The sequence below is a fragment of the Geotrypetes seraphini genome, chromosome 2, assembly GCF_902459505.1.
Source record: "Geotrypetes seraphini chromosome 2, aGeoSer1.1, whole genome shotgun sequence".
Taxonomy (NCBI): domain Eukaryota; kingdom Metazoa; phylum Chordata; class Amphibia; order Gymnophiona; family Dermophiidae; genus Geotrypetes; species Geotrypetes seraphini.
In genome coordinates this window covers 296,984,774-297,012,258 of record NC_047085.1, presented here as the reverse complement: position 1 = coordinate 297,012,258, position 27,485 = coordinate 296,984,774, and the positions used below count along the sequence as shown (strand labels likewise).

General features: G+C 46.5%; 1 protein-coding gene across 7 annotated transcripts in view; it reads right to left on the bottom strand.

Annotated features, from left to right (window-relative positions):
- TRIO (trio Rho guanine nucleotide exchange factor) overlaps positions 1 to 27,485 on the bottom strand; it is an 830,868-nt gene that overhangs the window by 266,717 nt on the left and 536,666 nt on the right. For all 7 annotated transcript variants that reach the window (XM_033929852.1, XM_033929845.1, XM_033929848.1 and 4 more), the window contains 5 exons: positions 22,534 to 22,603; positions 21,725 to 21,814; positions 15,732 to 15,824; positions 14,265 to 14,376; positions 1,636 to 1,826 (listed from right to left, as the gene is read on the bottom strand). In XM_033929852.1, coding sequence (XP_033785743.1) covers positions 1,636 to 1,826; positions 14,265 to 14,376; positions 15,732 to 15,824; positions 21,725 to 21,814; positions 22,534 to 22,603 — 556 coding nt within the window. The remainder of the gene's footprint in view (positions 1 to 1,635; positions 1,827 to 14,264; positions 14,377 to 15,731; positions 15,825 to 21,724; positions 21,815 to 22,533; positions 22,604 to 27,485) is intronic.

Below are 27,485 nucleotides of genomic sequence, written 5' to 3'. Positions count from 1 at the left end.
TATTGTTGGGGAGTCGGCGGTCCTTCGGGGTGAGGGTGCGAGTGGTCCTGCCGGGGGGGGGGATGTATCGGACGTCGGGGAGTCGGCCGGGCAAGAGGGCTTGGGCTCCCTCTTGCTCCGATCGTGGATGCGGGTGCGGGTGGGAGCGCGTGCGAGCGGTCGTTCGGGGTGGGGGTGCGAGCGGTCCTGCTGGGGGGGTGAATCGGGCGTCGGGCGGGGTGGGAACTATGTTTAAAAACTTTTGTATACCGCGCTCAGGCATATAACGCGCGAGGGGTATGCGCGGTACGTAAAATCACGTATAACGCGCGCGTTATATCCGCGAAAATACGGTAATCCAAAGTTACCTCACCAGGGCACAGCTCAGCACAGGCAGAAGCGTTTTTTTTGTTTTTTTTTAACTGGAATGAAGAAACTACAAACGCTGAGAGCAGGCAAATTCCCTCAATCACTCGGAGGGGAGGGTGGAGCAGGGACCTGGGAGGGCCCAGGTGTAACTCCTAAAGCCGGCACCAATCAGCCAGGCACCCCTATCCAACTGAAGAGCCAAAGGCTCAACATAGGAGATCACCAATCCACCAGGCACCGTTAGATTCCAGGAGCTAGAGAGATAGCTCCACCACCGCTGGGAGATAGAGCAAAACTGATTCAAGAGGAGGAACACCAGGCTATAAAGCCAACTGGAAATCAGTTCTCTATCTCCACCTGCTGGTCGATGTGAGCTATATCCCACTGGTCTCTGGATTCATCTGCTGCTTTGCAAAGGAAAAAGTGGCTACAAGTTAACAGCGACACTGCTGGTTTGTGCAATGGCATCTCAGTTTGAGCAGCATTCAATCTCCTTCACTCAACACAACTTGATTGTTAATTGTTATCCCCTTCCTTAATTTGCAAACAAAAAGGCCAATGCAGAAGCTGCTGTATTAAAGTTCTGTGCTAAAGCTCATTATGGGTTATTTTGTTTTTAACATGTTTGGAAAAAAAAAAAAGTGCTTCCTAAGGCAGTAAGCAAAGTACATGGTGCAAATATATGGCGATAGGCTGTCTGTAAAAATACATTAAAAAACACAGGAGAGTATTTCAGAGGCATGTGCACATGAATCTGCGCTAGTGGTAGCTATACCCGGCAAACAAAAAAAAAGAATTTTATTAGCACCTGGAGCTGCATACGCATACAAACGTGCACACTATTTTGTAATATTAGAGTGTATATTGTAGAATAGCATACTAGCCCACAGATATATGCACATGAAACTCCAGTACCAACACACAATTTTTGCAAATACACATATTTGGGTAGGTCCAGAATTTCTTTGTTTCAACACCTCCAAACCCCCTTCCAAATTCATCTTCAAGGAAGCCAGAAAAGTTGTGGGCCTTGTATGCTTACAGTACAGAGAAGAAAAAGGCATAAAATCCTAACCAGAGCTGAATTCTCTTCAAACTTTGGGTTAAAGCCCCAAAGTTAGAAAACCCCTGTGCACTTCCCTGCATCTGCACCAAATAGCTAATAGTTTCGTTACCCTGGGATTTAACAAAATTGGGTGAAAACAAGTTAACCTATTTGCAAAGCCTAGCACATCCCAGTGACAGATTCTACAGGGAAAAGACATGTTCTACACTTGCTCTACTTACAAAGAGTTTGCTCTTGTAAAGGTACTTGCTTCTCCCGCTGGAGTCTTTTACTTCCTTGCTGAAGACCAGGGACATCTCAAACAGGAAGAGATGTCTCTCACGGCCCTTACGGATTAAAGTTTTAGGGTCCCAGACTTGGAACGATTCCTGAAGAATGAGTTCTCCCTGAGATTCAATGTTTTCATCAAACCCTGCAAGGTCAGAGGAGCCAAATAAAGGGCAAAACTGAAGTTTAAATGGCAATTAGAAGGCAGCACAAAACAGACTTTGGAAAGAGTGAGTCTAATTTTGTTTCTCTTTCATGCAACCATAAAGGAGTGGCTGTCCTCTTATGTTATTAAATAAAATAGTGAGAATACAGGCAAAGTAATGGAAATACTGCAGGCCATAGAGATCAGCCACTTGACAGGATGCAGAAAGCTTTGCTAGCATACTGCTACAGAAGTGGCAATTTTTACAGTTGGTTAGGTTTTCTAGAGGATAAAATCTACAAATCTTTTCCTAAGGCTTTAAGTCTCAGAGATATTTTGAAAAGTCTCCCTCCCATCCCAATATTATTGCTGTCCTATTTGAATTGTAGTTCTTTGCTTTCATTCCTTTCTGCCATGTCATGTTCTCCTACCCTTTCCATGTCCTTGTATATTTTTTTAGATTGTAAGCAGCCCAGATGTTTCTTACGAAGGGTGGGATAGCAAATCCTAATAAACCTATATGTTTTGGCACACATACCATTAGAACAGTGTTTTTCAACCGCTGTTCCGCTGCACACTAGTTTGCCGCGAGATGTTGCCTGGTGTGCCGTACGGTCAGGGCCGCCATCAGGGCAGTACCACCAGTCCTGCATTCAGGGGCCCGGAGCTGACAGGGGGCCCGGGCTCCCCCAGGGTCCTAGGCCACAGTCTAGGGAGAGGGGCGGTCCGCCCCACATGGACAGGAGAGAGCTGGACGGGGGACCGCGGAGTTCAATACATCTCGAGCCGCGAGGCTCGTCTTCTGTTCCTGCCTGCCCTGCAGCTAACATATAGCCGATCGCAAGCGTTCCCCGATGTCAGCGCTGACGTCGGAGGGAGGGCTTAAGCAAAGCCTGCCCTCCGACGTCAGCGCTGACGTCGGAGAATACTTCCGCTCGGCTATTTGTGCGCGGCAGGGCAGGCAGGAAGCAGAAGACAAGCCTCGCGGCTTGAGCTTCGTTTTGCTGAGAAAGTTGCAAAGATGGGCTGGGAGGCAAACACGGAACACAAAAGGGGGGAGGGAGTGCGTTTTGGACACAAGGCATGAACTTGGGAGAGAGGAAGGGAGGGAAAGAGATGCTGAGGTGGGGGAGGGAATGGGTTTTTGGACACAGAAGGCATGGACTTGGGAGAGGAAGGGAGGGAAAGAGATGCTGAGGTGGGGGAGGGAATACGTTTTTGGACACAGAAGAAATGGACTTGGGAGAGAGGAAGGGAGGGAAAGAGATGCTGAGGTGGGGGAGGGAATGAGTGTTTGGACACAGAAGGCATGGACTTTGGAGAGAGGAAGGGAGGGAAAGAGATGGTTGTGTACACGGGGAATAGAAGAAAGGAGAATTTTTGGTCATAGGGAGGGAGTGAGGTACAGATAGTGGCATACCAGGGTGGGGGAGGCGGTCTGCCCCACCCCGGGTTTACGTCCCAAGGGGGTGCACAGCTGGCCACCCTCCAGTGTTGTCCCTAGGCCGGCAAACTGCGGCTCTTTAGCCACTTGAGTGCCACCGCTGCCATCGGGAACAGGCCGGCGCCAAGTTCTCCCTGCTTTTCCCTTTGGGGCCGGCCAACTCTCGCCACTCGCGTCAATTCTGACGTCGGAGAGGACGTTCTGGGCCAGCCAATCGCTGCCTGGCTGGCCTAGAACGTCCTCTCCGACGTTAGAATTGACGACGGGTGGCGAGAGTTGGTCGGCCCCGCGGGGAAGAGAAGCAGGGAGAACTTGGCGCCGGCCTGTTCCCGATGGCGGCGGTGGCACTCAAGTGAATTACTTTATATATAGTCAATATAGGCACAGAGTTAAATTTTTTAACATTTTCTAATGGTGGTGTGCCTCGTGATTTTTTTCATGAAACAAGTGTGCCTTTGCCCAAAAAAGGTTGAAAAACACTGCATTAGAAGATGTAACGCCCCTGGAAGCTTCCATGATTGTGAGCTCATCTGCTGACACACACCCCAAAGGTGCAGAAATACCCATAAACTTAAGAACACATTGAAGTATGTGTGATTTCAGACTAAAATTAATTCACATGTTTTTACCTCACCTCTTTTCCATAAGAGTGACAGTACACATTGTTGACCTTCCACAATGCATTACAGGTATCATAAAGTACTGGCTGGGGAACCCAGGATTGTGCACTGGAAGATAATGATTTCTCTGGTGCAGAAAATGCTCTACTTGGTGAGAATACTGGGATACATTTGTGAAATGTTTGTCCAGTGCTTTAAATTCCAATAAATCTGCCTTGTTTACAACATAGCCCAGGGCGATGGGTGTGGAAGGGGGAACCAGAGGGAGCGGCTTCTTCTCCTGGAGCTGAGAGAGGGTGTGGAGGCAAAGTTTGACAAATCACATCCCTTTTAGCCAGAGGTGAGGTGCTTTCACTGCTACAGTGCACAATTTTTCCATGTCTGGTGAAATCAATGAAACCAATAATAGGTAAATAGAGTATAATTGTTTACTCTTTCAAATGGCATCATGACAAGGGGACACTCCTTGAAACAAACAGCATTTAAAATAAAATCAGAGGTCTTACCGGCTAATCTTCTTTCATTGATTCCTATCCGATGATACCAGAACAAATGGACTATATATACCAACCAGCAGATGGGAGACAGAACCATAAGTGCTGCTACAAGATGGCAAGTTCCATCCTTAAAATTTGCCTTGCCACCTGAACCTGCACCCATAAGCTGTTGAGATAAGTCACATGCCACAATCCAGCATCTCCCCATCTCTCAACCACATCCCCACCCTGCCCACACAGAAAAAGGAGGTTGCATTAGAGAAGGCAGGACATAGCATAGGGAAGGAAGCACGGCAGGCCAGAGATAGGGTATCTGACTCTTTACCACTGCTAATGAGCTCTAGAGGGAAAAGAAGCTCTATGGTAGTTGGGGAGGGAGAGATGCTGAACCATGGGAGTGTGAGGGTAAAAACAAGTAGATGTCAGGGGAGAAGAGAAGTCAGAAGGGGCTCGCAGGGAGAGGGAACTTAGTGATTGAGTGGGAATGTGTTGGGGGCAGAGCAAGAAATTATGGATGGGACAGTCAATGAGAATATTAGGATGGGAATATGAGCACAGATGTGGATAGGAGGAAATAGAAGAGGGCTAAAGTTTAAGAAGAGGTTGAAACATGGATGAGTGAATCCTGGACAGTGAATAAAAAGTATTTGAAAAGGATGGGAGTGCTATAGAAGAGTATGAGAGAGGAAGGAAATGGGTCTGAAGAGGTTGAATATGAGTGGAAATGGGGTTTAAAAAATGGTGAAAGGGGCAATAGGAGATGGGTAAAATGTAAGGGATAGAATGGTCCGGAGACAAGGGAAAGAAGGAGAGGGAAAGGGAGCTGGGGCTAGTGAGTTGAAGCAAGGCAGTGGAAATTAGATGAGGGCTGAGAGGGTGAATACAGGTGTTTATGCCGAAACATGGCCTGCATCAGGTCTTGGAATAAAGATCTGCTTGCTATCCCAATTTTGAAGGTCCTTGGTGCCCTTTTTGCTGAAGTTTTGAATGAAAACACTACAGCCAGTCATAGCAATATTTTCCCACAGCAAGTTTCTCACCTCTTACACTTCTTAGAGAACTAGCTTCAAAAGTTTCTATGCTATGCTTTGTGATTTTCATCAGTTTTAAGCTCTTCCTCTGGCTATCGTCCGAAGAACTTTTTTCAAAGTCATGGTGATGGCTGCTGCAAAACTTTGTAAGGAATGGCGTTAGTCCACCCATATCTGGATGATTATTCATAACTTTGTGGTCAAGAACAAATGCATTACTGCACAGATGCTTGATGGTAATGCTACCATCTTGGTTGCTTGATAAATTTCTAGAAAAGCAAGCTTCCTCACTTTCAAAATCTGGCATATTTAGGGGCCTGGTTGAATACAAGGTTGGGAAGTGTCTTCCTACTGCCCCAGAAGAATCACCAGCAGGCCTGGGTGATGCAGGCCCAGAAGCATGTGGGACTACATGCAATTGTATGTATTCAAGGCAGCAGTCTTAAGAGTTAGTATGTTGGCCATGTACCTATATGCGTCTACTGTAGTGGTCTGGAGCTGTTGGTTGGCTTGATTCCAAACTTACAAGGTTGCTATTTGATCTACTGTATATGTAGACAGTACAATATGCTCTTTAAACCTGTGCCTAAAATCGTCAAAATCAGAGCTCCTGTGGCCTGTCGTGTCTGAAAAGCCTGGGACTTTCCTGACGCAGAGGCCAAGGAACTGACCGACGTGAAAAGGGAATCCCTAGCTGAACTGGCGGTTAGGGAATCCTGTGCTCCCTGATCGTCGTCGGCTGGGAAACTCCCCGTGTGGGCGTCGGGGGAAGCCCGGCTTCCCCACAATCCGAAGCCAAACCGCGAGGCCGTTGGCATCCACTGCCGACGAGGCTTCCCCACCGCTCCAGCCTGCACAATGCTTGCACAGGCCGGCCACGAATACCTCACACCTGGAGCACTTTTTCCCTTTAAAAGAGCTCAATGTGCTAAAAACCGCCCTAGCTGTAAAGAAAGTGCCGGTTAGTTGAGAAAAAACACAGAAATAAAAGGGAGTTATAAAGGGAAATGAGCCCTTTAGACCTTTTTTTGTTATTTCTTTTTACTTAGAACAGACTCTACAGCTCTCAAAGCTGGAGGGCTCACCAACCTGCCTGCTGAGGCCCACTACAAAAATGTGGGGAGGTGGAGGAAGGTGGGTGGGTGGGAGGGACTCAGCACGAGACCCACCGGGTTTAACATCCCTGAGGTCGGATGGATCCCCAAACAGAACCCGCCCAAGCTTTATCCAGCACAAAAAGGGGAACTAGGAGTCCACAAACAAAGTTCCAACAGTGCTAAGAGGGGAGCTGAAAAGCCTTACCACCTGCTACAGGAGACTGAGGAAAACTGAAGTAGCAAGAGGGGCATGCTATACTGATAATATACAAGTTTGATTTCAGGCTCCACCTGCTGGTAGCAGTGAGGCATATTACCCATTTGTAAAGACTATACCAATCTACCAAGCAATACAGAATGAGCACTATCTACTGGCCCCCCCTCTACAGTGAAGATTGCGCCCATCCAGAAACTCTTCTCTGTGCTGAGATCTCTGCACCTAAATTAATTTCTTCTGAGAGACTTTATTTCAAATTATTTTGACCAAAAAAGCTCCTGGGGAGGGATGGGTAACACAAAAAAAAACAACCCCAAAACTCATGGGCAAAGGAGAGAAAAAAAAAAGACTCCTTTGGGTATCCCTTGAGGCCTCCCACTCCTGGGAACCTAGTTCTCCAACAGGGCTAGGAGCCAAACAGTCTAGAGCCATAGCACAGTATGTCTGTCAACATCTCCTGGTGAAAAAAATATTGCTGGGCTGAGCCTGTGTAGTACCCATTGTAAGGAAGACCTCAAATTTGATTGATTGTTTTTTCCCATCTGCTGGTTGTAGATATAATCCATTGGGTTCTGGACTGGTCTGGTACAGACAATAAGTTTTTATTGTGCTAACAATTAAGCTGTGAAACTTATTTTTGGAACATATAGTCAAGGCGGTTAGTACACCTGAATTTAAAAATTGCTTAAACAAGATGCTGGAGAAAAAATTCAAACCATTCTTAGCCAGGTAGGCCTGGGAAAGTGACTGTTTTCTGCAGGAATAAAATAAGGGATGGATCTACACTTTTAAATACTTTCAGGTACTTGTGATCTGAACTGGCCACTGGGACAGATGACCTCTAGTCTAACCAGAAAGCACAGTTACTTACCATAACGGGTGTTATCCAGGGACAGCAGGCAGATATTCTCTACATTTGGGTGACGTCACCGACGGAGCCCCCTAGCGGACATTTTCGCAAGCAGACTTGCTTGAAGACCTTCAAGCTTGCGATTGGCCCGCGCGTGCACCTCCCACCCGGTCTGGGACATGCGTCTCCTCAGCGTGTCCTCATTTCAGATAGCAAGCAAAGAAGCCAACCACGGGAAGGTGGGTGGGATGCGAGAATATCTGCCTGCTGTCCCTGGATAACACCTGTTGCGGTAAGTAACTGTGCTTTATCCCAGGACAAGCAGGCAGCATATTCTCTACATGTGGGAGATCTCCAAGCTAACCAGAATGGGATGGAGGGAGAGTTGGCAATTTAGAAGAACAGATTTTGCAAAACGGACTGGCCAAAATGGCCATCACGCCTGAAGAAAGTATCCAGATAGTAGTGCGAGGTCCGAGGACCAAGTGGCAGCCTTACAGATTTCCTCAAGTGGAGTCGAGCGGAGGAAAGCAACTGACGCCGCCATTGCTCTGACCTTGTGGCCAGTGACGCGACCCGGCAGGGAGAGACCAGCCTGAGCATAACAAAAGGAGATACAAGCGGCCAACCCGTTAGAAATGGTCCACTTACAAACAGAGCGACCCAAACGATTAAGGTCGAAAGAGAGAAACTGCTGGGAAGCAAAAAAATGCGGAGCGGTGCGCTTCAGGAAGAAGGCCAGCGTATGCCTACAATCAAGGGAATGCAGAGCCACTTCTCCAGGGTGAGAATGGGGCTTCGGAAAAAACACAGGAAGAACAACGGATTGGTTGATGTGAAACTCAGAAACAACCTTAGGCAAGAACTTAGGATGGGTACAGAGCACCACTTTATCATGATGGAAGACAGTGAAAGGAGAGTCCGCTACCACGGCTTGGAGCTCACTGACCCGACGGGCAGAAGTGAGAGCAATAAGAAACACAACCTTCCAAGTAAGATACTTCAAGTGAGCCCAAGCTAGTGGCTCGAACGGGGGTTTCATCAAACGAGCAAGGACCACATTAAGATCCTAAACCACAGGGGGAGGTTTAAGGGGTGGATGAACATGGTAAAGGCCTTTCATGAAGCGGGAGACCACAGGATGAACAGAGATAGGCTTCCCGTCAATCGGCTGATGAAAAGCAGCAATGGCACTAAGGTGGACTCGAACCGAGGAGGACTTGAGTCCAGCGGCAAACAAGTGTAACAGATAGTCAAGGACAGCAGATAAGGAGGCAGACAACGGTTCCCGCTGTCAAGTAGCACACCAGGAAGAAAAACGGGTCCACTTCTGATGGTAACATTGGCGAGTGGACTCCTTCTGAGACGCCTCCAAGACGTCCAGCACCGGCTGTGAGAACTGGAAAGAGGGCATTAAGTCTCAAAGAACCAAGCCATTAAGTGCAGAGACTAAAGGTTGGGATGAAGCAGATAATCTCGACACTGCATAAGCAGAAAAGGAAAAACAGGCAGAAGAAGAGGCTCCCTGGAACTGAGTTGCAACAGAAGGGAGAACCACGGCTGTCGGGGCCACCGAGGAGCTATCAGGATCATGGTGGCACTCGTGGACTTGAGCCTGAAGAGAGTCTTCAGAATCAGAGGGAATGGAGGAAACACATACAGAAACAGGTTCATCCAATCCAGAAGGAATGCATCCACCTTGAGTCTGAGTGGGGTGTGGACCCTGGAGCAGAAGCAGGGCAACTTATGATTGTGGGGGGATGCGAACAGATCGACGTTTGTAGTCCCCCATGGAGCAAATACCTGACTCAGGGTCAAGGAATGGATGGACCATTCGTGAGGCTGCAGCAGACGACTCAACTTGTCCACCAGACAATTGCATTGGCCCTGAATGTAGACCGCTCGAAGGAATATGTTGCGGCGAATGGCCCAATCCCAGAACTGCATCGCCTCCTGGCACAGGGACCGGGACCCCGTTCCCCCATGTTTGTTGATATAATACATGGTGACCTGGTTGTCTGTGCGGACCAGCACCACTCAGTCGCGAAGCAGGTGACAAAAAGCCTTCAGGGCGAGGAAGATCACTCAAAGCTCCAGCAGACTGATGTGACAAAGTCGGTCGGCACTGGACCAAAGACCCTGAGTGTGAAGACTGTCCAGATGAGCCCCCCCAAGCGTAGGCCGACAAGTCCATAGTCAGGACCTTTTGTGGAGGAGGAGCATGAAACATAAAACCTCTGGAAAGATTGGAAGAGAGCATCCACCAACGGAGAGACTGCCTCAACAAAGGAGTCACGACAATGAGTCGAGAGACAGGGTCTCGATCCTGGTTCCATTGGGACGCCAGAGTCCATTAGGGAATATGGAGGTGAAGTCTGGCAAAAGGAGTCACGTGAACCGTGGAGGCCATGTGACCTAGGAGGACCATCATGAGCCGAGCCAGGGCCAAAGACAGATGGGCTAACCTCCAGCATAAGCGAACAAGGGCCTCCTGGCGAGGCCGAGGCAAAAAGGAGCGGAGACGAGCCGTGTCCAGGACCACTCCGATGAATTCCAGAGACTGGGACGGACAGAGTTGAAACTTGGGGAAATTCACCTCAAAGCCGAGGCTCTGAAGAAGCAAGATGGTTTGATTTGTCGCTTGCAGAACTTTGTGGTGAGAAGACGCTTTGATCAACCAGTCATCGAGGTAGGGAAACACCTGCAGGCCGCGGAGACACAGGGCCGCAGCAACCACCACTAGACATTTCGTGAAGACCCTCGGAGAGGCCGCCAGGCCGAAGGGAAGAACACGATACTGGCCGGGTGAATCAGAAGGTGCTTGTACGCCTCCTTGAGGTCCAGTGAGCACAGCCAGTCCCCTTCGTTCAAGAGGGGGTACAAAGTAGGAAGAGTGAGCATTCTGAACTGTTCCCTGACCAGAAACTTGTTCAGAGCGCAGAGGTCCAGGATCGGACGCAGATCAACCGTCTTCTTAGGTACCAGAAAGTACCGGGAATAAAATCCGGTGTTCCATTGGTCCGGGGGAACCTCCTCGACTGCCTGAAGGCAAAGAAGGACCAGAGCTTCCTGCAAAAGGAGAGGCAGCTGAGACCGAGCAGAAGGAAACTCTCTTGGAGGCAGGTCTGGGGGTACAGGACTGAAGTGAAGGGAGTACCGCTGCGGGATGATGGAAAGCTCCCAACTGTCAGTGGTAAGACCTTCCCACTGGACATAGAAATGATGGAGATGACCCCCGATGGGGAGGGGGGAAGGCTCCATGAGGAAGGGAGCCCGAAGGCTTGGACCGGGATTGTCAAAAAGACCGCCCAGTCTTCGCCGGAGCCTGGGCCTTAGTTTGACGTGGTTGATTTTGTTGAGGCCGCTTCGGGGGAGGCCGGGAGAACGCATGAGTATATTTCAGCAAGCCGAGGGGGGCCTTCGGCTTAAGTTTCACCAGAGAGGCAAAGGACCGTTCGTGGCCCGATAGGCGCCTGGTGGCCGCTTCGATAGATTCATCGAAAAGCTTATGACCCACACACGGGAGATTGGCAAGACGATCCTGTATATTCGGATCCATATCCACAAGACGGAGCCAAGCGAGGCACGCATGGCGACTGCAAAGGCCGTGACCCTCGAGGACAACTCGAAGGCATCGTAGGCCGCCTGGAACATATAGAGGCGGAGCTGGGAAAGGGTCTCCTTGAGGAGGCGAAACTCCTGAACGTCCTCCTGGAATGAGCGGAGGCTGTCCACATAGAACCAGAGGTAGAACGTGAAGAGAAAGTTATAATTGAGGACACGATTCGCCATCATTGAGTTTGGTAAAGACGGCGACCAAACTTGTCCATTGTACGGCCCTCACGGCCCGGAGGGACGGCAGCACAAACCTTAGAGGGATTGGACTTCTTCAAGGAAGACTCAACCACCAAGGACTGATGAGAAAGCTGAGAACTCTCAAACCCCTTTACTGGAATCGTCCGGTAACGGGACTCCAACTTGGAGGGAATGGCCGTGACCGCATAGGGGGTCTCCAGGTTTCAGAGAAAGGTTTGCCGAAGAACCTGGTGCCAAGGCAAGCGTAACACCTCGTGGGGCAGATGATCAACACCCATCTCCTCTAGATATTCCTAGGTATAACGGGACTCAGACTGGAGGTCCAGTTGCAAGGCCCTACCCTTGTCAGAGATGAAATGAGTAAAAGAGGAGTGTCGAGAAGAAGACTTATCCTCTTGAGAAAACCCCGAGTGAGATCTGGGGGCAGCCGAGAAAGAGGGAGAAATTTCCCTCGAATAGTAAGCTGGGGTCTCGGAGTCCCGTGAATGGGAGACTGAAGAGGCCCTACTAAAGGGTCTGGGGGGCGTCGAGGAACGACCCCGTGCTAGGTGGGCCGGGAAAGACCCCAGGGTCCGATGAAGTAACTGGCGGTGCCTCGGTGAAGACTGGGTAAAGGAGAACTCCTCCACCGGTTTCGAGGCTGGTAGCTGCCTCGATGGGGAACACAACCCCGAGTCCAACTCGAGGACAAGCGTGTGTCTAGAAGGTTTCACGGGCGGAGACCTTCCCCGAAGGGGCGGAGAAGCCCGGGGCTTCTTAGGAGGGGCAAACCTCGACAAAGTAGCGGGGGAAAAACGACCCCCTGGTCTAGAACCCCGAAAAGTTACAGGCAACTCGGGGGATGAAGAATCACTCGAGGAAACCTGGCGAGTCTTGCAGGCAGGGCCTCGAGAAACGAGAGGACGCTCAGGCTTGTCAGACCAATACTGGGTCAAGACCGAGGTCAGAGGCGTCGAAGTCGGGACCAGTTGGCTCACCACCGAGGAAAGCTGTGTGGTAAGAATAGCCTTAAGCATGTCCTCGAACATAGGCACCGAGACCAAAGGTGGTTGGGTCTTAGGTGCAGCAGTGCGCTCCTTCGGGGGCGACCTCGAGGAAGAGTATTCCCTATGTGAGGAGGCACGCTTGAAGATGCCGATGAGGCGGCACTGACATGAGACTCGGAGGTAGGCTTCTTTGCCAGCACACCTGAGGAGGAAAGAGGAGACTTACCCGAGGCCGGAGTAACAGGAGTGTGCCTTTTTGCAGATGATACCAAGATTTGTAACAGAATAGACACAGAAGAGGGAGTGGAAAATATGAAAAAGGATCTGCAAAAGTTAGAGGAATGGTCTAATGCCTGGCAACTAAAATTCAATGCAAAGAAATACAGAGTAATGCATTTGGGGATTAATAATAGGAAGGAACCGTATATGCTGGGAGGAGAGAAGCTGATATGCACGGACGGGGAGAGGGACCTTCGGGTGATAGTGTCCGCAGATCTAAAGGTGAAAAAACAGTGTGACAAGGCAGTGGCTGCTGCCAGAAGGATGCTGGGCTGTATAAAGAGAGGTGTAGTCAGTAGAAGGAAGAAGGTGTTGATGCTCCTGTATAGGTCATTGGTAAGGCCCCACTTGGAGTATTGTGTTCAATTTTGGAGACCGTATCTGGCGAAAGACGTAAAAAGACTTGAGGCGGTCCAGAGGAGAGCAACGAAAATGATAGGAGGCTTGTGCCAGAAGACGTATGAGGAGAGACTGGAAGCCCTGAATATGTATACCCTAGAGGAAAGGAGAGACAGGGGAGATATGATTCAGACGTTCAAATACTTGAAGGGTATTAACGTAGAAAAAAATCTTTTTCAGAGAAAGGAAAATGGTAAAACCAGAGGACATAATTTGAGGTTGAGGGGTGGTAGATTCAAAGGCAATGTTAGAAAATTCTACTTTACGGAGAGGGTGGTGGATGCCTGGAATGCGCTCCCGAGAGAGGTGGTGGAGAGTAAAACTTTGACTGAGTTCAAAGAAGCGTGGGATGAACACAGAAGATCTAAAATCAGAAAATAATATTAAATATTGAACTAAGGCCAGTACTGGGCAGACTTGCACGGTCTGTTTCTGTATATGGCTGTTTGGTGGAGGATGGGCTGGGGAGGGCTTCAATGGCTGGGAGGGTGTAGATGGGCTGGAGTAAGTCTTAACAGAGATTTCGGCAGTTGGAACCCAAGCACAGTACTGGGTAAAGCTAAGAAGAAAAAATAAAAAATTTAAATTGCATCAGGTTGGGCAGACTGGATGGACCATTCAGGTCTTTATCTGCCGTCATCTACTATGTTATTATGTCCACTAGGGGGCTCCGTCGAAGACATCTCCCACATGTAGAGAATATGCTGCCTGCTTGTCCTGGAATAACATATCTTATGTTTGTATCATGGAAACTGGTGACTTAAGTTTCTGCTATGCCAGATATGAGTTTGCAATGCTGAGAATTTAAGACAGCTTAAATCTTTACTATTTAAGGATGCTTTTGGAACCTGAATATGTTTATTTCTTCTCTCCTTGAGATTGTTGGCCCATTGGTCAGTCACTGGTTTAAATATGTGTGTATGAGTGGTGATAGAGAATATATATTATAGTAAGCCTCTCAGAATGCCATTCCCTTGGGTGGTATATCAAATTTTTAATAAACTTGAATATTAGGACAGTATAAAAAATTTCCTCCTATCCAGTCCCCGACAAGAATAGATGCTTGTATATGTCGCAATTCAATATTCATTACACCATGGGACAGTAACCTCTGAGGAAAGAGATGTTAACTATGAAACACGAGAAGTTGGGGCAATGCAATATACACTGTGGGTTTGATGGGCTAAGCAACATGTTTGTACCTTCTAGCATGCTGAGATGCATGGCATCATTGGCTCGCTTTGGCACACTGAGCATCACCTCCAGGCCATCTTTAATCTCTCCTTTTCCTTCCTCGCAGCAGGTTAGCAGCTCCTGCCGAAAATTAGTTATGAATAGCACACACTTTCTCATTTCTAGAAAATGAACATGAGCACATATGCACACACAATATCACGAGCATTCTCACCTCATGTCTTGACTTTTCTAGCAATGAGCACAAGAATCTCCTTTACACCCTTAACACACAGGTCAATATTTAGCAGATGCAGTCACTAGTAACCCGTTTACTATGTACAAGTATGCAGTACCATTACTCCTATAGTTGGCAGTGATGAATGTATGCAGGGTACTGTAACCATGTCAGCACTGTTTAGGTCAGGCAAACCTAAACTAAATGGATGAGTTATTTATTAGCATTTCTAAATGGATAATTCCCGATACCTCTGTCCCTTCCCCAACCTGACTCCTAATTAAAGAGATAATATTGGGCTGTTTTTACTCTCTAAACAGCCAGACATTAACTATTTCACTTCTCAAAATTTATGTATAGGTAAGTCAGGACAACTGTTCTTTACCTGTAAAGTTTTGCTATCATTGCCCATGATGACAATATGGAAGTTTCAGTTTAAAAACAATCTGATGGTTTAGGTGACCTGATGCCCAAAGATATGTTGAGTGGGAGGGAGGGAGGGCTCTTCTTCCAAAAATGTATACTACTGTACAATTGTTTAATATTTTACCTAAAAGCTAAAGAAATGATTACCACTATAGTGGGATAACAGCTGCTTTCCCATTTTTATTAATTATTTTGGATGGAAATTTTAATCTCTCATTTGTGGAGGAATCTCCCTGGATTTATATCCCTGTACCCGCTCTTTCATATCCATGCTTTCAGTCAGTACTTATTTGAAACTAAGTCCACTCCCTCCTCTCTCTCCAATATGAACCCTTCCCCCCTAACTTTTATATAGATATATCCATCTATATATACACACACAAAATAAACTTTAGTATAGTCTATTTAAAAAAAATGTAGGTGAAATGTGATTATTGTAGTAAAGGGAATATCTGACCTATGAAAGCTCTACATATTTTCTTTTTTTCATTTGATTTACCTCTGACAAATCAATAATCTTGTGCCAAAACTCTCAATTGCATTTTCACTCTTTGATCCCAGTTCCACTTTTATAAGCCCTTTACTTTAATTATTCATTTTATTGCTGAGAAGGCCTTATTCAAATTAAACATTGCTGCCCTGCAGCTATAATGTAAGATGCCAAACATGTTAAGTGATTACTCTTAAAATGGACTGCCCCAGGATGATGTTAGAATTCCCTGCCCAACCTATGTGGTCCCCCCACAAAAAAGATTCTGCAGGTCATTCACAGACAAGTGAAGTAGATTTATCTGTCACTAGCATACAAGCCAGTTGCAGGTAGGAAGCGTACCTTCAAAAGAAGCTGGTATTTTGTTATCCGTTGGACAGGTTTGATAAGGTAAGAGGATATTGAGTTGGCCAATCCATGACGCTGCTGTATTTCCTGCAGAAAGAAAGAGAGCATGAGCACACAATGCATGCAAAGAGATGCCAACCAGCCAGCAACCCTACCACACCAACCTGTTACTATTCAGGAAGCAGAGGGCATTTCTTGCGTGTTAATGTACAGTGCTGCGTGTGTCTGGTAGTGCTATAGAAATAAGTAGAACTAGTAGTAGAGGGTAGCAGGCAGCTTCACTCCTGAGCATTCTGCACACATTCAAATTGTTCCACCCACATGTCTCTCATTTAAGGAGCAAGAGAATTTGAGCAGACAGGAAAGGCAATGACAGCAGGAATGACTGAGGGTGGGGAAATAAAAAAAACAAAGGGGAAGATGGATAAGACTTCTGTGTGGTTACAATCAAAGCGGTTTACATATTTTAAGACAGGTGCCTGGGGCAATTGAAGTGTTAAGTGACTTGCCCAGAGTCATAAGGAGCAGAGGTGGGAATAAAACACACAACCTCAGGGTGCTGAGGCAGCTGTTCCTAATCACCACAAGGCTACTCCTCATCTGCCTTGTCTGTTTAGATTGCAAGCTCTTTCAAGCAGAGGCTGCTTCCTTTGTGACTTGTACAGTGCTGTGTACGTCTGGTGGCGCTCTAGAAATAATTAATAGTAGTACTAGTAGTAGTAGGGTAATGGGAAAGGAAGGAAGGGTGATGAGAGATTGAGAGGAAGCTTTCTGGAAAGGGAAGACAAAAGAAATATGAATGAACTGAAGGGAGGAGAAAGAAGGGGAAAAAGGAGAGTTACAGGAGGGACAAATTGTCCATGATTTGACAGCTTAAAATTGATTTGAAGAGTGGTTTGTGTTCCTCTGTCTAACCTAGCAGGCAGCTCATTTTTGGGAATAAAACTTGTCACAGTTCTCATATTTTTAAGTTAGTATGTTTTGACTAGTTTAGTTGTGTACTAGTCCTGACTTCCAAAGTAGCATGTTCATTGCTTACAACTAACGCAAAATGAAATAGCATATACCATTAATGGTGTGAAATACAGAAAAGGAATGTCACCTACTTTTAAATATCCAAGTTAGTAAATCAATTTCAAAATATTTCATTCATCTGATTTGATAACTTCATATACTGCTAAACAGAGACAATCAAGCTATTTACAATTAAAGTAAAATTACATAAAAACACAACAGCTAAAACATGTACTACCTGCCATAAAAGCCTAGGACCCCTACCCCCTTCCTATCTCACTGCAAAATAAATCACACAAACAGAAGTTCTCCTTAGCTAATTTCATTCCCAAATGTCTGGACAAAAAGCCAAGTTTTCAGGACACATGTAAAGAAAACAAATATATCTCAAGCAAAGAAGGCAAAGTCAAAACCCCTTCAGAGTGGTACATACAGGTCTCAGAGGAGTAAGCGTCAAGTTTAGCAGCCAGGTAAAGGGCAGATTCCTATATAAAAGCCTGATAAACCATGCAAACAAAAACTGAATCCTAAATAATACAGGCAATCAGTGAAGATGCGACAGTAGTGGGGTTATATTACTCCTGGAAGAATTTTGCGCAACTGCACAGCACAGAATTTTCCAAACCTGCCAGAATCAGCTGCTCTCTCTCTTCCCCCACAGAGAAATCACACAGCAAGGAGGAAATGAGCCATTGCACATCAGGTCACTTCCTCCTCTTCTGCTGCCTTAAACCTGATATGCAGCAGTTCACTTCCTCCTGACATGTGACCTCTGTGGAGAAGCTGGTGCCAGCTGTGCCCTGGGAGAGCAGGCAAAGCAAAGTGAGGGGTGGAGAGGGCAGCATAAGCTGAGTGAGTGCCATGGAGATTGGGGGGGGGGGGGAGAGCGAGAAAGCTGAGACTGTGCCACTCATGCGGTGAGAAATTAAGCTTCAAGGTGTGCCATGGGAAGGATCTCCCGCCGAAGGATCACTCCCACAGAGTGAATCCGCAGCACTTGGGCAAAACCCATGATACAGAACAAATAAAAACTAGAAATTGAAAAATAAATCACCAGCAGAAGAAGCCATAACCTATGCAGTAAGGCTGTAGGAACAAACTGAGCATCATGGGAAGTGTTCAGGGAAGGTGCCCTTAAGAGGGAGGAGACAAAAATTAATTGAGCCCTGCAGCCAAGGCTAGAGAGGTTACAAGACCCTATTGTGAAGCTTCCAGAGGTTATTATACAAGAACTGCATTTGGATTGAGAGAGAGGACTGGGGAGGCTGGAGGCAGAGGAGAGAAAAGGCAAGAGGGAATTCCAGGTCTTATGAAAGGAAAATTCTGTGCGGACTGCTGGGCATGATGGACCACTGGTCTGACCCAGCAGCGGCAATTCTTATGTTCTTATCATTGTTCTTTGCATCAGTGTTTAGCATGCATCAATGCAGTCGACACTTGGGACGAAGCTGAAGTACATATGAAGGTGAAGTATGGCTGTTTCTTAGCCTGTTTAGTACTTAATCCCAAGATTTCAAGTTTTATTTAAAATTTGTATTATATCGCTTATCAAACTTTCTAAGCAATACACAAAACTTACAATGGGTATAGAGATTAGTACTTTCAAACATTTTGATTAATTACAATATACAAATACAAAACAGACAGATAAACAGAGAGGGAAAAAAAGGAGAGAAATACCATATAAGATACCTAAATGGGCCGCTGCGTGTGCGGATCACCGGACTGGATGGACCTCGGTCTGATCCGGTGAAGGCTTTTCTTATGTTCTTATGATAGGATAGTGGCACATTTAAGGTAAAAACAGCGAGGTGGGGATAAGAAAGATGAAGGAATCAAAGAATGATCGAAAGGGGGGAAATCTAATTGGTAGACTAATAACTAGAGAATGACACGGTGGCGGTTTACCCGCGGCTACCGCGTTTAGCCACGGGTAACCCGTCGGAACGGGGAATGAAAAATAGCAGTCGCTGCGGGGACGGGGACAAGGCCATTCACCGCCCCGTGGAGCGGTGAATGGTCTTGTCTCCGCAGTGAGGTATCAAGGATCGCGCAGCCACCGCCCGCAGCGTTTAGCCAGCTCCCTCCCTCCACCTCACCTTATATTTTGAGTTTGCCGGCTTCCTTTTTCCCGAGCCGCACGCATTCAAAAAGCCGTGCACGTGCGGCTGCGCGAGTCAATCAATCTTCTCCTCTGACGCAACCGGAAACAGGAAGTTGCAGGAGAGGAGAAGCCGGCAAACTCGGAATATAAGGTGAGGTGAAGGGAGGGTGGGGGCTGCTGGACCTTTATTTAAGTATATAAATACTTAAATAAATATTAAGGCCTCTGCCTTGGGGCAGAATGATTTGTTTGTAATGTCTGCCGGTGCTCATCATGGCTGGCAGCCTCAGCATCTCTCTCCTGCAGTATCTAAAATTCATACCAGGGAGGAAAGAAAATAATATTCTTATCCCTGATTTATGTTTATAATCCTTATTAAGTGGCATTTCAGGAAGCAGGGCCCTGCTGAAAAACAAGTTGCTCTGGAGTGCACATGCACAATCACAAATTCAAACAATTACCCCTAAAATGGTAGGATTAGTTGAGGCAATCACTTGTAATAGAGTTGATGGAGGAAAGTTGTCACTCATTCAAAGGACAAGTACCTTAGTCTGATGATCTCTTTTATCACCTACTTTCCCCCCACATTCACATGCATTATTCTAAAACATCGCACTGGGACGCAATGACTTTTATACTACAAAACCCCTGGGCCTACATTTCTGGCACCTATCTTTGCCTACAACAGTCCACAGTCTGCAATCAGCAGATCATGGCAGAGGAATCCCTGATCAGCTGAGCCAGCAGGATTCCCCAAAATCGTGGCTTTGGGAAATCCTGCCAGCTCAGGTGATTGGGGATTCCCTTGCTGCGATTATCTGAACCAACAGAGCAAACACCAATTCCTCTCTCTCTCTCTCTGACCCCTCTCTTCCACCCACCTAACGACTGATTCCCCCACTACCCTTCCAAGCAGTGGCGTAGCGAGGGTAAGAGGTGCCCGGATTGGTGATGTCCCTCCTCCGCCCTCTTCTCCACCCCACCCCTGCTGCATGCGTGAACACCCCATCCCTACCCCGTACCTCTTTTGACTTTACTGTTTTGTTGTGGGTATTCTCCCCTCTTTAGCAGAACTGGTTTATCATTTTAAAATCATGTGTGGCGCCAATGGCAAGAAAATATAATGATAAAACAGCAACTAATTTTGCCTATTTTTATATATTAAAGTACTACATTTGAAATGTATATCACGCAGTCCACAAGGTGAATGTCCATATTGCTGTCTGTTGTTCTGCTGAGCACTGGCATTGAAACAGCAAAATGCATTTATTGCATACTTGTCCTCTGTCGGAAACATTATGGTGGTATATTAGTTGTATTGATAAAAATTTATAAACAAAGCCCTGCCAGCTGAACATCTCTTTCTCTAGTTCAGCAGCAGGAACTTTGATTTATAAGAACGGAATAAGCTAAATATTAGAGTACTAAGGCTTATATGGATGCTGCGGGGACGGTGACGGGGCGGTGAATGGGATGGCAGTGGCGGTGACGGGGCGGTGAAAGGGATGGCGGTGACGGGGCGGTGAAGGGAACGGCGGTGCAGAGAATGGTGGGCCGGGGACGGGGCGGTGACAGATTTTTTCCCCGTGTCATTCTCTACTAATAACCTAATAATGGACGTTATAAATTGAAAGTGTCTTTAAATTGGAAGCTTTTCAAGTTGCCTCTGAATTGATCAAAAGATTTTTCTTCTCTTAAGTGAATCGGTAGAGAATTCCAGAGTTGAGGTGCAAAGATAGAGAAAATATTTTGGCGTCTTGTATTAATTACTTTCAAGGAAGGGATGGTTAGTAGGTAGGGCCATGTGTTCAGGTTTATACTTCCAAAAATCTGGTAAACCTAGCACTGGTGCATGCGCAGAACAGGCAGTCTCAAGACTTCTAAGTTTAAAGCATTGTCTGTACCAAGCTCTGTGGATGACATCATCCATCTGTGAGAGTATACCGCCTGCTTGTCCTGGGATAATGGTTTTAATTTTGCTCTTGTGGTTCATGATTTCACTTATATTTTTCTTTCAATGTATTATGTTATGATGTTATATGCTTGTTCTTTCACCTAGGGTGATATAGCAGTTAGGTGAGCCAACTATTAAATAAAATATACAAACCCACAGCTTTGAGCAAACTGACTACTTGTCTTAGGAATGGGCAAACAACAAACTCTGCCTGAACCCAAGCAAAATAGACCCCTTGGCTATAGGATAAGCTATATTAATAAAAAACTTTAGCGTCATATCTATGCTATTTGAATGTTCTGATTTGTGCTTATTAGATGCTTCATAAGTTTTATGTCTCCCTTTTAGTATGTATTATCTCTTTTATTTGAATTTCAGTGCTGTAATAAGTATATTTTTGAAACTGTTTCATGGAAGTTCTATTGATAAGTTTCAGTTTGTTCATTTTGACTTTACCTCATTCATTGTATTTATGTTTATATTTAGTCTTTTTACAACTGTTATGCTATTAACAAAATTGTAAGTTTTATGTTGAATTATATACACCTGCTGTACACTACCTTTGGGTGAATCTCTTCATAAAAGTAGTTAATAAATCGCAATGAATATATAAATGAGAAATTAGAAATTATTTTGAAGATAGAAGAAATGTTAATGTGAAATGTAGCACACAGTTAAGGGAAAAGGGGTGAGAACAACAGCAAGCAACAAAAATACTGGTAAGCAAGGGTGTCTCTAAGTAAATATATAATCAGTCTTGCAGTGGAATGAAGTTTAGTAAACCTAAAAACCCCGTCACCTCAGACCTGATCCACAAGAAAAAAAAAAAAAAAATCTGAATTTCAGAATTTGGGATCTCAAGTACCAAACCCTTTCCACCCCAACTGAAGTAATAACCTAAGCTTGAATACTTACATCAAAATAAGCTCCTGCTTGCTCCAGGATCAGCTGTGTGGAATCTGGTTTGTTCTTGCAGTACGTAACATACATTTGAAACTTGTCTGCCTATAGGTACGACAAGAAACTTAAATGAGTTCATTTCCATAAATATGTATTTTAAGTTAAATTCTAGCTCATGACTGCTCTTTGGTTTTTTCCCATTCTTGAGGGAAATGTGGAAGAGGAATAACATTACCAGAAAAAGATCTTCTTAGACTTAAGCTGGCAGCATTTATTTTACCTACATTAAAAAAATACACAGTTTTGCTCCCAGCAAATAATATTCTATTTTGGTCTACCAGTTTCTCTCTATCTCTTTAGGCATCCAGCTTGAAAGAAACCAATCTCTATTGGACTATGACAGCATGAGCCATCATTCACAACTAGCAAGTTATTTTCCCATTTTACAACATGCCCCCCCAAATCAACTTGTAGCACAGTTACTGTACAGGGGCCATGCACTAGGGCTCCTTTTGGAATCCTACAATCATGAAGTTGAGGCTGTCTGGCCAGTAGGAGTTACTATTGTGTAATAGCTAACTCTGCCTGTGGAGTATGTTCAAGTCCTGGTCAACCCAAGGATTGGGAAACTCAAACCTGGAGTCAAACATGGGTCTTTCGCATGGCAATGTACACCATCGCCACTAGAGCCATAGCCCAACCAACCACCTTTATTTCAACTTTGAAATATGAAAGACAACAACTTCTGTGGTAAATAACACCTGACCATGGCTCATGTCTAGGTCAGTGGTGACTTCAGAAAATATATATGAAAGTTTAGTTACCCAGGTGACAAAACAATGCCCAACATCTTCTGGTAACTGCTCATACTTCTCCAACTCTTTTAGGAATATACTGTAGAGAAAGGTACAAAAAACTCCATTAGGATAAAACATAATTCAGCTTTAGAGAACAGGGATACTATGCTGTTTTCATGTATTTTCTACCCTTGAAATCTACAGCACAAATAGAGAAAATGACAAAATTCTCAGATATCGCATTTTGGAACTTTATGACACCACTTATGAAAACTTTGCAAGCTTTTGAGCTTACGATAGTGAAAGCACAGTAGCACCTGGAAAACATTTTCACAGATATTTCTTTCAGTCATACTAGCTTGTCCTCACCTATGTCCTCTCTAAGCCAGTGTCTTAAACCTTTTTTTAGCTCCCGCACATTAAACGGAGCATGGTTTTCACGACACACTAAACGGAACAAATGTTTTTTGTGGCATATTATAATTGAAATTATAAAATTGCAAAACCAACAAAAAATTAAATTTGAGATTTATTTAAAGTTCTTTAAGCTATATCTGTAAATGGCAATTGTAACAAAGAATGATGCTTTTCTGGGCAGTTGTATCCTTATGCACACAGAAGCTCATAACATTGACAAGACTCTTGCATACATCAGGTCCGGATTAAAGGGTAGGCACAGGAGGCACGTGCCTAGGGCCCGGAATTGTCAGGGGGGCCCTAGGGCCAACGTTAGGGGGGAGTAAACAGGGCAGCTGCCCTGGGCCCAACAGATCCAGTTGGCCCCGCAGTCCGAACTTCTTGATTAAACTCCTACATTTTCCTTTTCAGAGGGGCCCCGACATGGCAGCTGTTCTCATGAGCTGCCGGCGGCTGCCTCCAAAGCTTTCCCTCTGCCGCGATCTGCCCTTTCGGAAACGGGAAGTTGCGGCAGAGGGAAAACTTTGGGGCAGCCGCCGGCAGCTTGTGAGAATAGCTGCCGTGTGTTGGGGCCCCTCTGAAAAGGACAATTTTGGCTGCAGGGGAGAAGCAATCTATTGCCTCACCTCCTCCCCTGGTACTGTCCAGCTTTTTCACCCCTGCTGGCCAGAACGCCTCATCTTTCCCCCCAAGAAATTCAGCATTTTCCTTCCTCCCTTCTTAGCTAAATTGGCGGGCAGGGCCAGCATTAGGGGGGAGCAAGGAGAGCAGCTGCCCTGGGCCCTTGCCTTCTGTTTCGAGCCGCAAAGGTCATCTGCTTTCTCCCTGCTTCCCCGACGCGGCGGGCCCACAAGCCTTCCTGCTTGATGTCAATTCTAACGTCGGAGAGGAAGTTCCGGGCCAACCAGGCAGCAATTGCTTGGCCCGGAACTTCCTCTCCACTTGAGGTAACTGAGAGGATGGAGGAAGTTCCCGCTGAAAATGGACCTGAAACCGCCAAAATAGGAGTTCCTGCAGCCTACCACGACTGAAAAGCCTGGGACTTTCCTGACGCTAAGGCCAAAGAACCGACTGATGTAAAAAGGGAATCCTCAGCCGGAACTGCAGTAAGGGAAACCAGTGGTTGGGGAACCCTCCGTGTGGGCGTCGGGGGAAGTCCGTGCTTCCCGGCAATCTGAATTTGACTCGCGAGGCACCATCAATGGGGCACCCTGGCCACCAGCATCCGCTGCCGATAAACTGCCCCACTGCTCCGGCCTGCACAACGCTTGCACAGGCCTGCCGCGAGTATCACAATGAGCACTTTTTCCCTTTAAAAGTGATCACTGTGCCGGAAAATGCCCAAGCTGAAAGAAAAAGTACCGGTTAGTTGAGAAAAACACAGAAAAAGGCAGTTATAAAGGGAATTTAGCCCTTTAGACTGGCACACCTCAGGATTTTGGGGTTTTTTGTTGGTTTTTTTTACAGAACATACTCCATGGCTCTCAAAGCTTGAGGGCTGACCAACTAGGGGGCCAGGCTGCCTGCTGAGGCACTGCTACAAAAATATGGGGAGGTGGAGGAAGGTGGGGGGAGGGACCCCCGAGTCAGATGGATCCCCAAACAAGCTCTATCCGGCACAAAAGGGGAACCAGGAGTCCAAAAACAAAGTTCCAACAGGGCTAAGAGGGGAGCTGAAATTAGCCTTACCACCTGTTATCAGAGACTGAGGAAGACTGGATTAGGAGAGGGGAAGCTGTACTGATACACAAATTTTGATCTCAGTCTCCACCTGCTGGTAGCAGTGAGGTATAATACTCATCTGGTCTATCAAGCGATACAGAATTGCTCTTTTGGAAGCTTCCCCCCAACCCCCAGTACCTAGGTATGAAAAGCACAGTTACTTACCGTAACAGGTGTTATCCAGGGACAGCAGGCAGATATTCTTGACTGATGGGGTGACGGCACCGACGGAGCCCCGGTACGGACAATTTTAGAGTGATCTCACTCTAAGAACTTTTAGAAAGTTCTAGCTCGGCCGCACCGCGCACGCGCGAGTGCCTTCCCGCCCGACAGAGGCGCGCGGTCCCTCAGTTAGTATAAGCCAGCTAAGAAGCCAACCCGGGGAGGTGGGTGGGACGCAAGAATATCTGCCTGCTGTCCCTGGATAACACCTGTTACGGTAAGTAACTGTGCTTTATCCCAGGACAAGCAGGCAGCTATTCTTGACTGATGGGTGACCTCCAAGCTAACAAAAAGAGGGATGGAGGGAAGGTTGGCCATTAGGAAAACAAATTTTGCAAAACAGATTGGCCGAAGTGACCATCCCTTCTGGAGAATGTATCCAGACAATAATGAGATGTAAAAGTGTGAACTGAGGACCAAGTAGCAGCCTTGCAGATTTCCTCAATAGGAGTGGAACGGAGGAAAGCTACAGATGCTGCCATTGCTCTGACTTTATGGGCTGTGACAGAACCTTCCAGTGTCAGTCCGGTCTGAGCATAACAGAATGAAATGCACGCTGCAAGCCAATTAGACAACGTACGTTTAGAAACAGGACGTCCCAATTTATTCGGATCAAAGGACAGAAAGAGTTGGGGAACTGATCTGTGGGGTTTCGTACGCTCCAGATAGTAAGCAAGAGCCCTTTTACAATCCAAAGTATGCAGAGCTTGTTCCCCAGAATGAGAATGAGGTTTTGGAAAGAAAACAGGTAAAACAATGGATTGGTTGAGATGAAATTCAGAAACAACCTTGGGGAGAAACTTTGGATGTGTACGCAGAACCACCTTGTCATGGTGAAAAACCGTAAAAGGTGGATCTGCAACCAGTGCATGAAGCTCACTGACCCTCCTGGCAGAGGTAATGGCAATAAGAAAAAGTACCTTCCAAGTGAGAAATTTGAAAGGAGAGGTAGCTAAAGGTTCAAATGGAGGTTTCATTAAAGCGGAAAGAACCACATTGAGATCCCAGATAACCGGAGGGGCTTTAAGAGGTGGTTTCACATTGAAAAGCCCACGCATGAACCTGGATACCAGGGGATGAGCTGAAAGAAGTTTTCCATGGACTGGCTCATGAAAAGCTGCAATGGCACTGAGGTGGACCCTGATGGAAGAGGACTTCAGGCCAGAATCAGACAAAGAAAGAAGATAATCCAACAACGTCTCCACCGCTAGGGAAGTGGGATCAAGATGATGAAGAAGACACCAGGAAGAAAACCTCGTCCACTTTTGATGGTAACATTGTAGAGTGGCTGGTTTCCTGGAGGCATCCAGAATGGAACGAACGGGCTGAGACAAAAGAGTATCAGTCGAGTTCAGCCCGAGAGATACCAAGCCATCAGGTGTAGAGACTGGAGGTTGGGATGCAGAAGGGTTCCCTGCTGTTGCGTAAGCAGAGAAGGAAACAGAGGAAGAAGAAAAGGTTCCCTGGAACTGAGTTGAAGTAGAAGGGAGAACCAATGTTGCCTGGGCCACCTCGGAGCAATCAGAATCATGGTGGCTCGTTCCCTCTTGAGCTTGAACAAGGTTCTCAACATGAGAGGTAGAGGAGGGAAGGCGTACAGGAACAGATTCGACCAGTCGAGGAGAAAAGCATCTGCTGTGAGACGGTGTGGAGAGTAAAGTCTTGAGCAGAAACGGGGCAGCTGGTGATTGTGAGGAGCTGCAAAGAGGTCTATCTGAGGAGTGCCCCATTGAGTGAAGATAGACTGTAGAGTTACAGGGTCGAGTGTCCACTCGTGAGGCTGGAGAATTCTGCTGAGTTTGTCCGCTAATGAATTCTGTTTCCCCTGAATGTAAATAGCTTTCAGGAAGAGATGATGGTCTATGGCCCAATTCCAGATCTTCTGGGCTTCCTGGCATAAAAGGCGAGAGCCTGTCCCACCCTGTTTGTTGATGTAGTACATCGCAACCTGATTGTCTGTGCACAACAGAAGGACCTGAGGAAAGAGAAGGTGTTGAAAGGCCTTGAGGGCGTAAAACATCGCTCTGAGTTCCAGGAAATTGATTTGATGCTTCTTTTCCTGGGCTGACCAAAGACCCTGAGTCTGGAACTCGTTCAAGTGAGCTCCCCATGCGTACAGAGAGGCGTCGGTGGTGATGACTAGTTGATGAGGAGGCTGATGGAACAGAAGACCTCTGGATAGATTTGAGGATACCAACCACCATTGCAGAGACTGACGAAGAGATGATGTCACAGATATGTGTCGTGAGCAAGAGTCCGACGCTTGGGACCACTGGGTCGCAAGGGTCCATTGAGGAGTGCGCAGGTGAAGACGGGCATGAGGTGTGACATGAACTGTGGATGCCATGTGTCCCAAGAGCACCATCATTTGTCTTGCTGAGATGGACGGCAGAGGAAGTACCTGGTGACATAGAGACTGAAGGGTCTGAAGCCGATTGGATGGCAGGAAAGCTCTCATGAGGAGTGTGTCTAGGATCGCTCCAATGAATTGAAGTCTCTGAGTGGGAATGATATGAGATTTGGGTAGATTGATCTCGAATCCCAGAAGTTGCAGAAACTGGATGGTTTGGTTGGTGGCCAGAAGGACCGCTTGGGCAGAAGTGTCTTTGATCAACCAA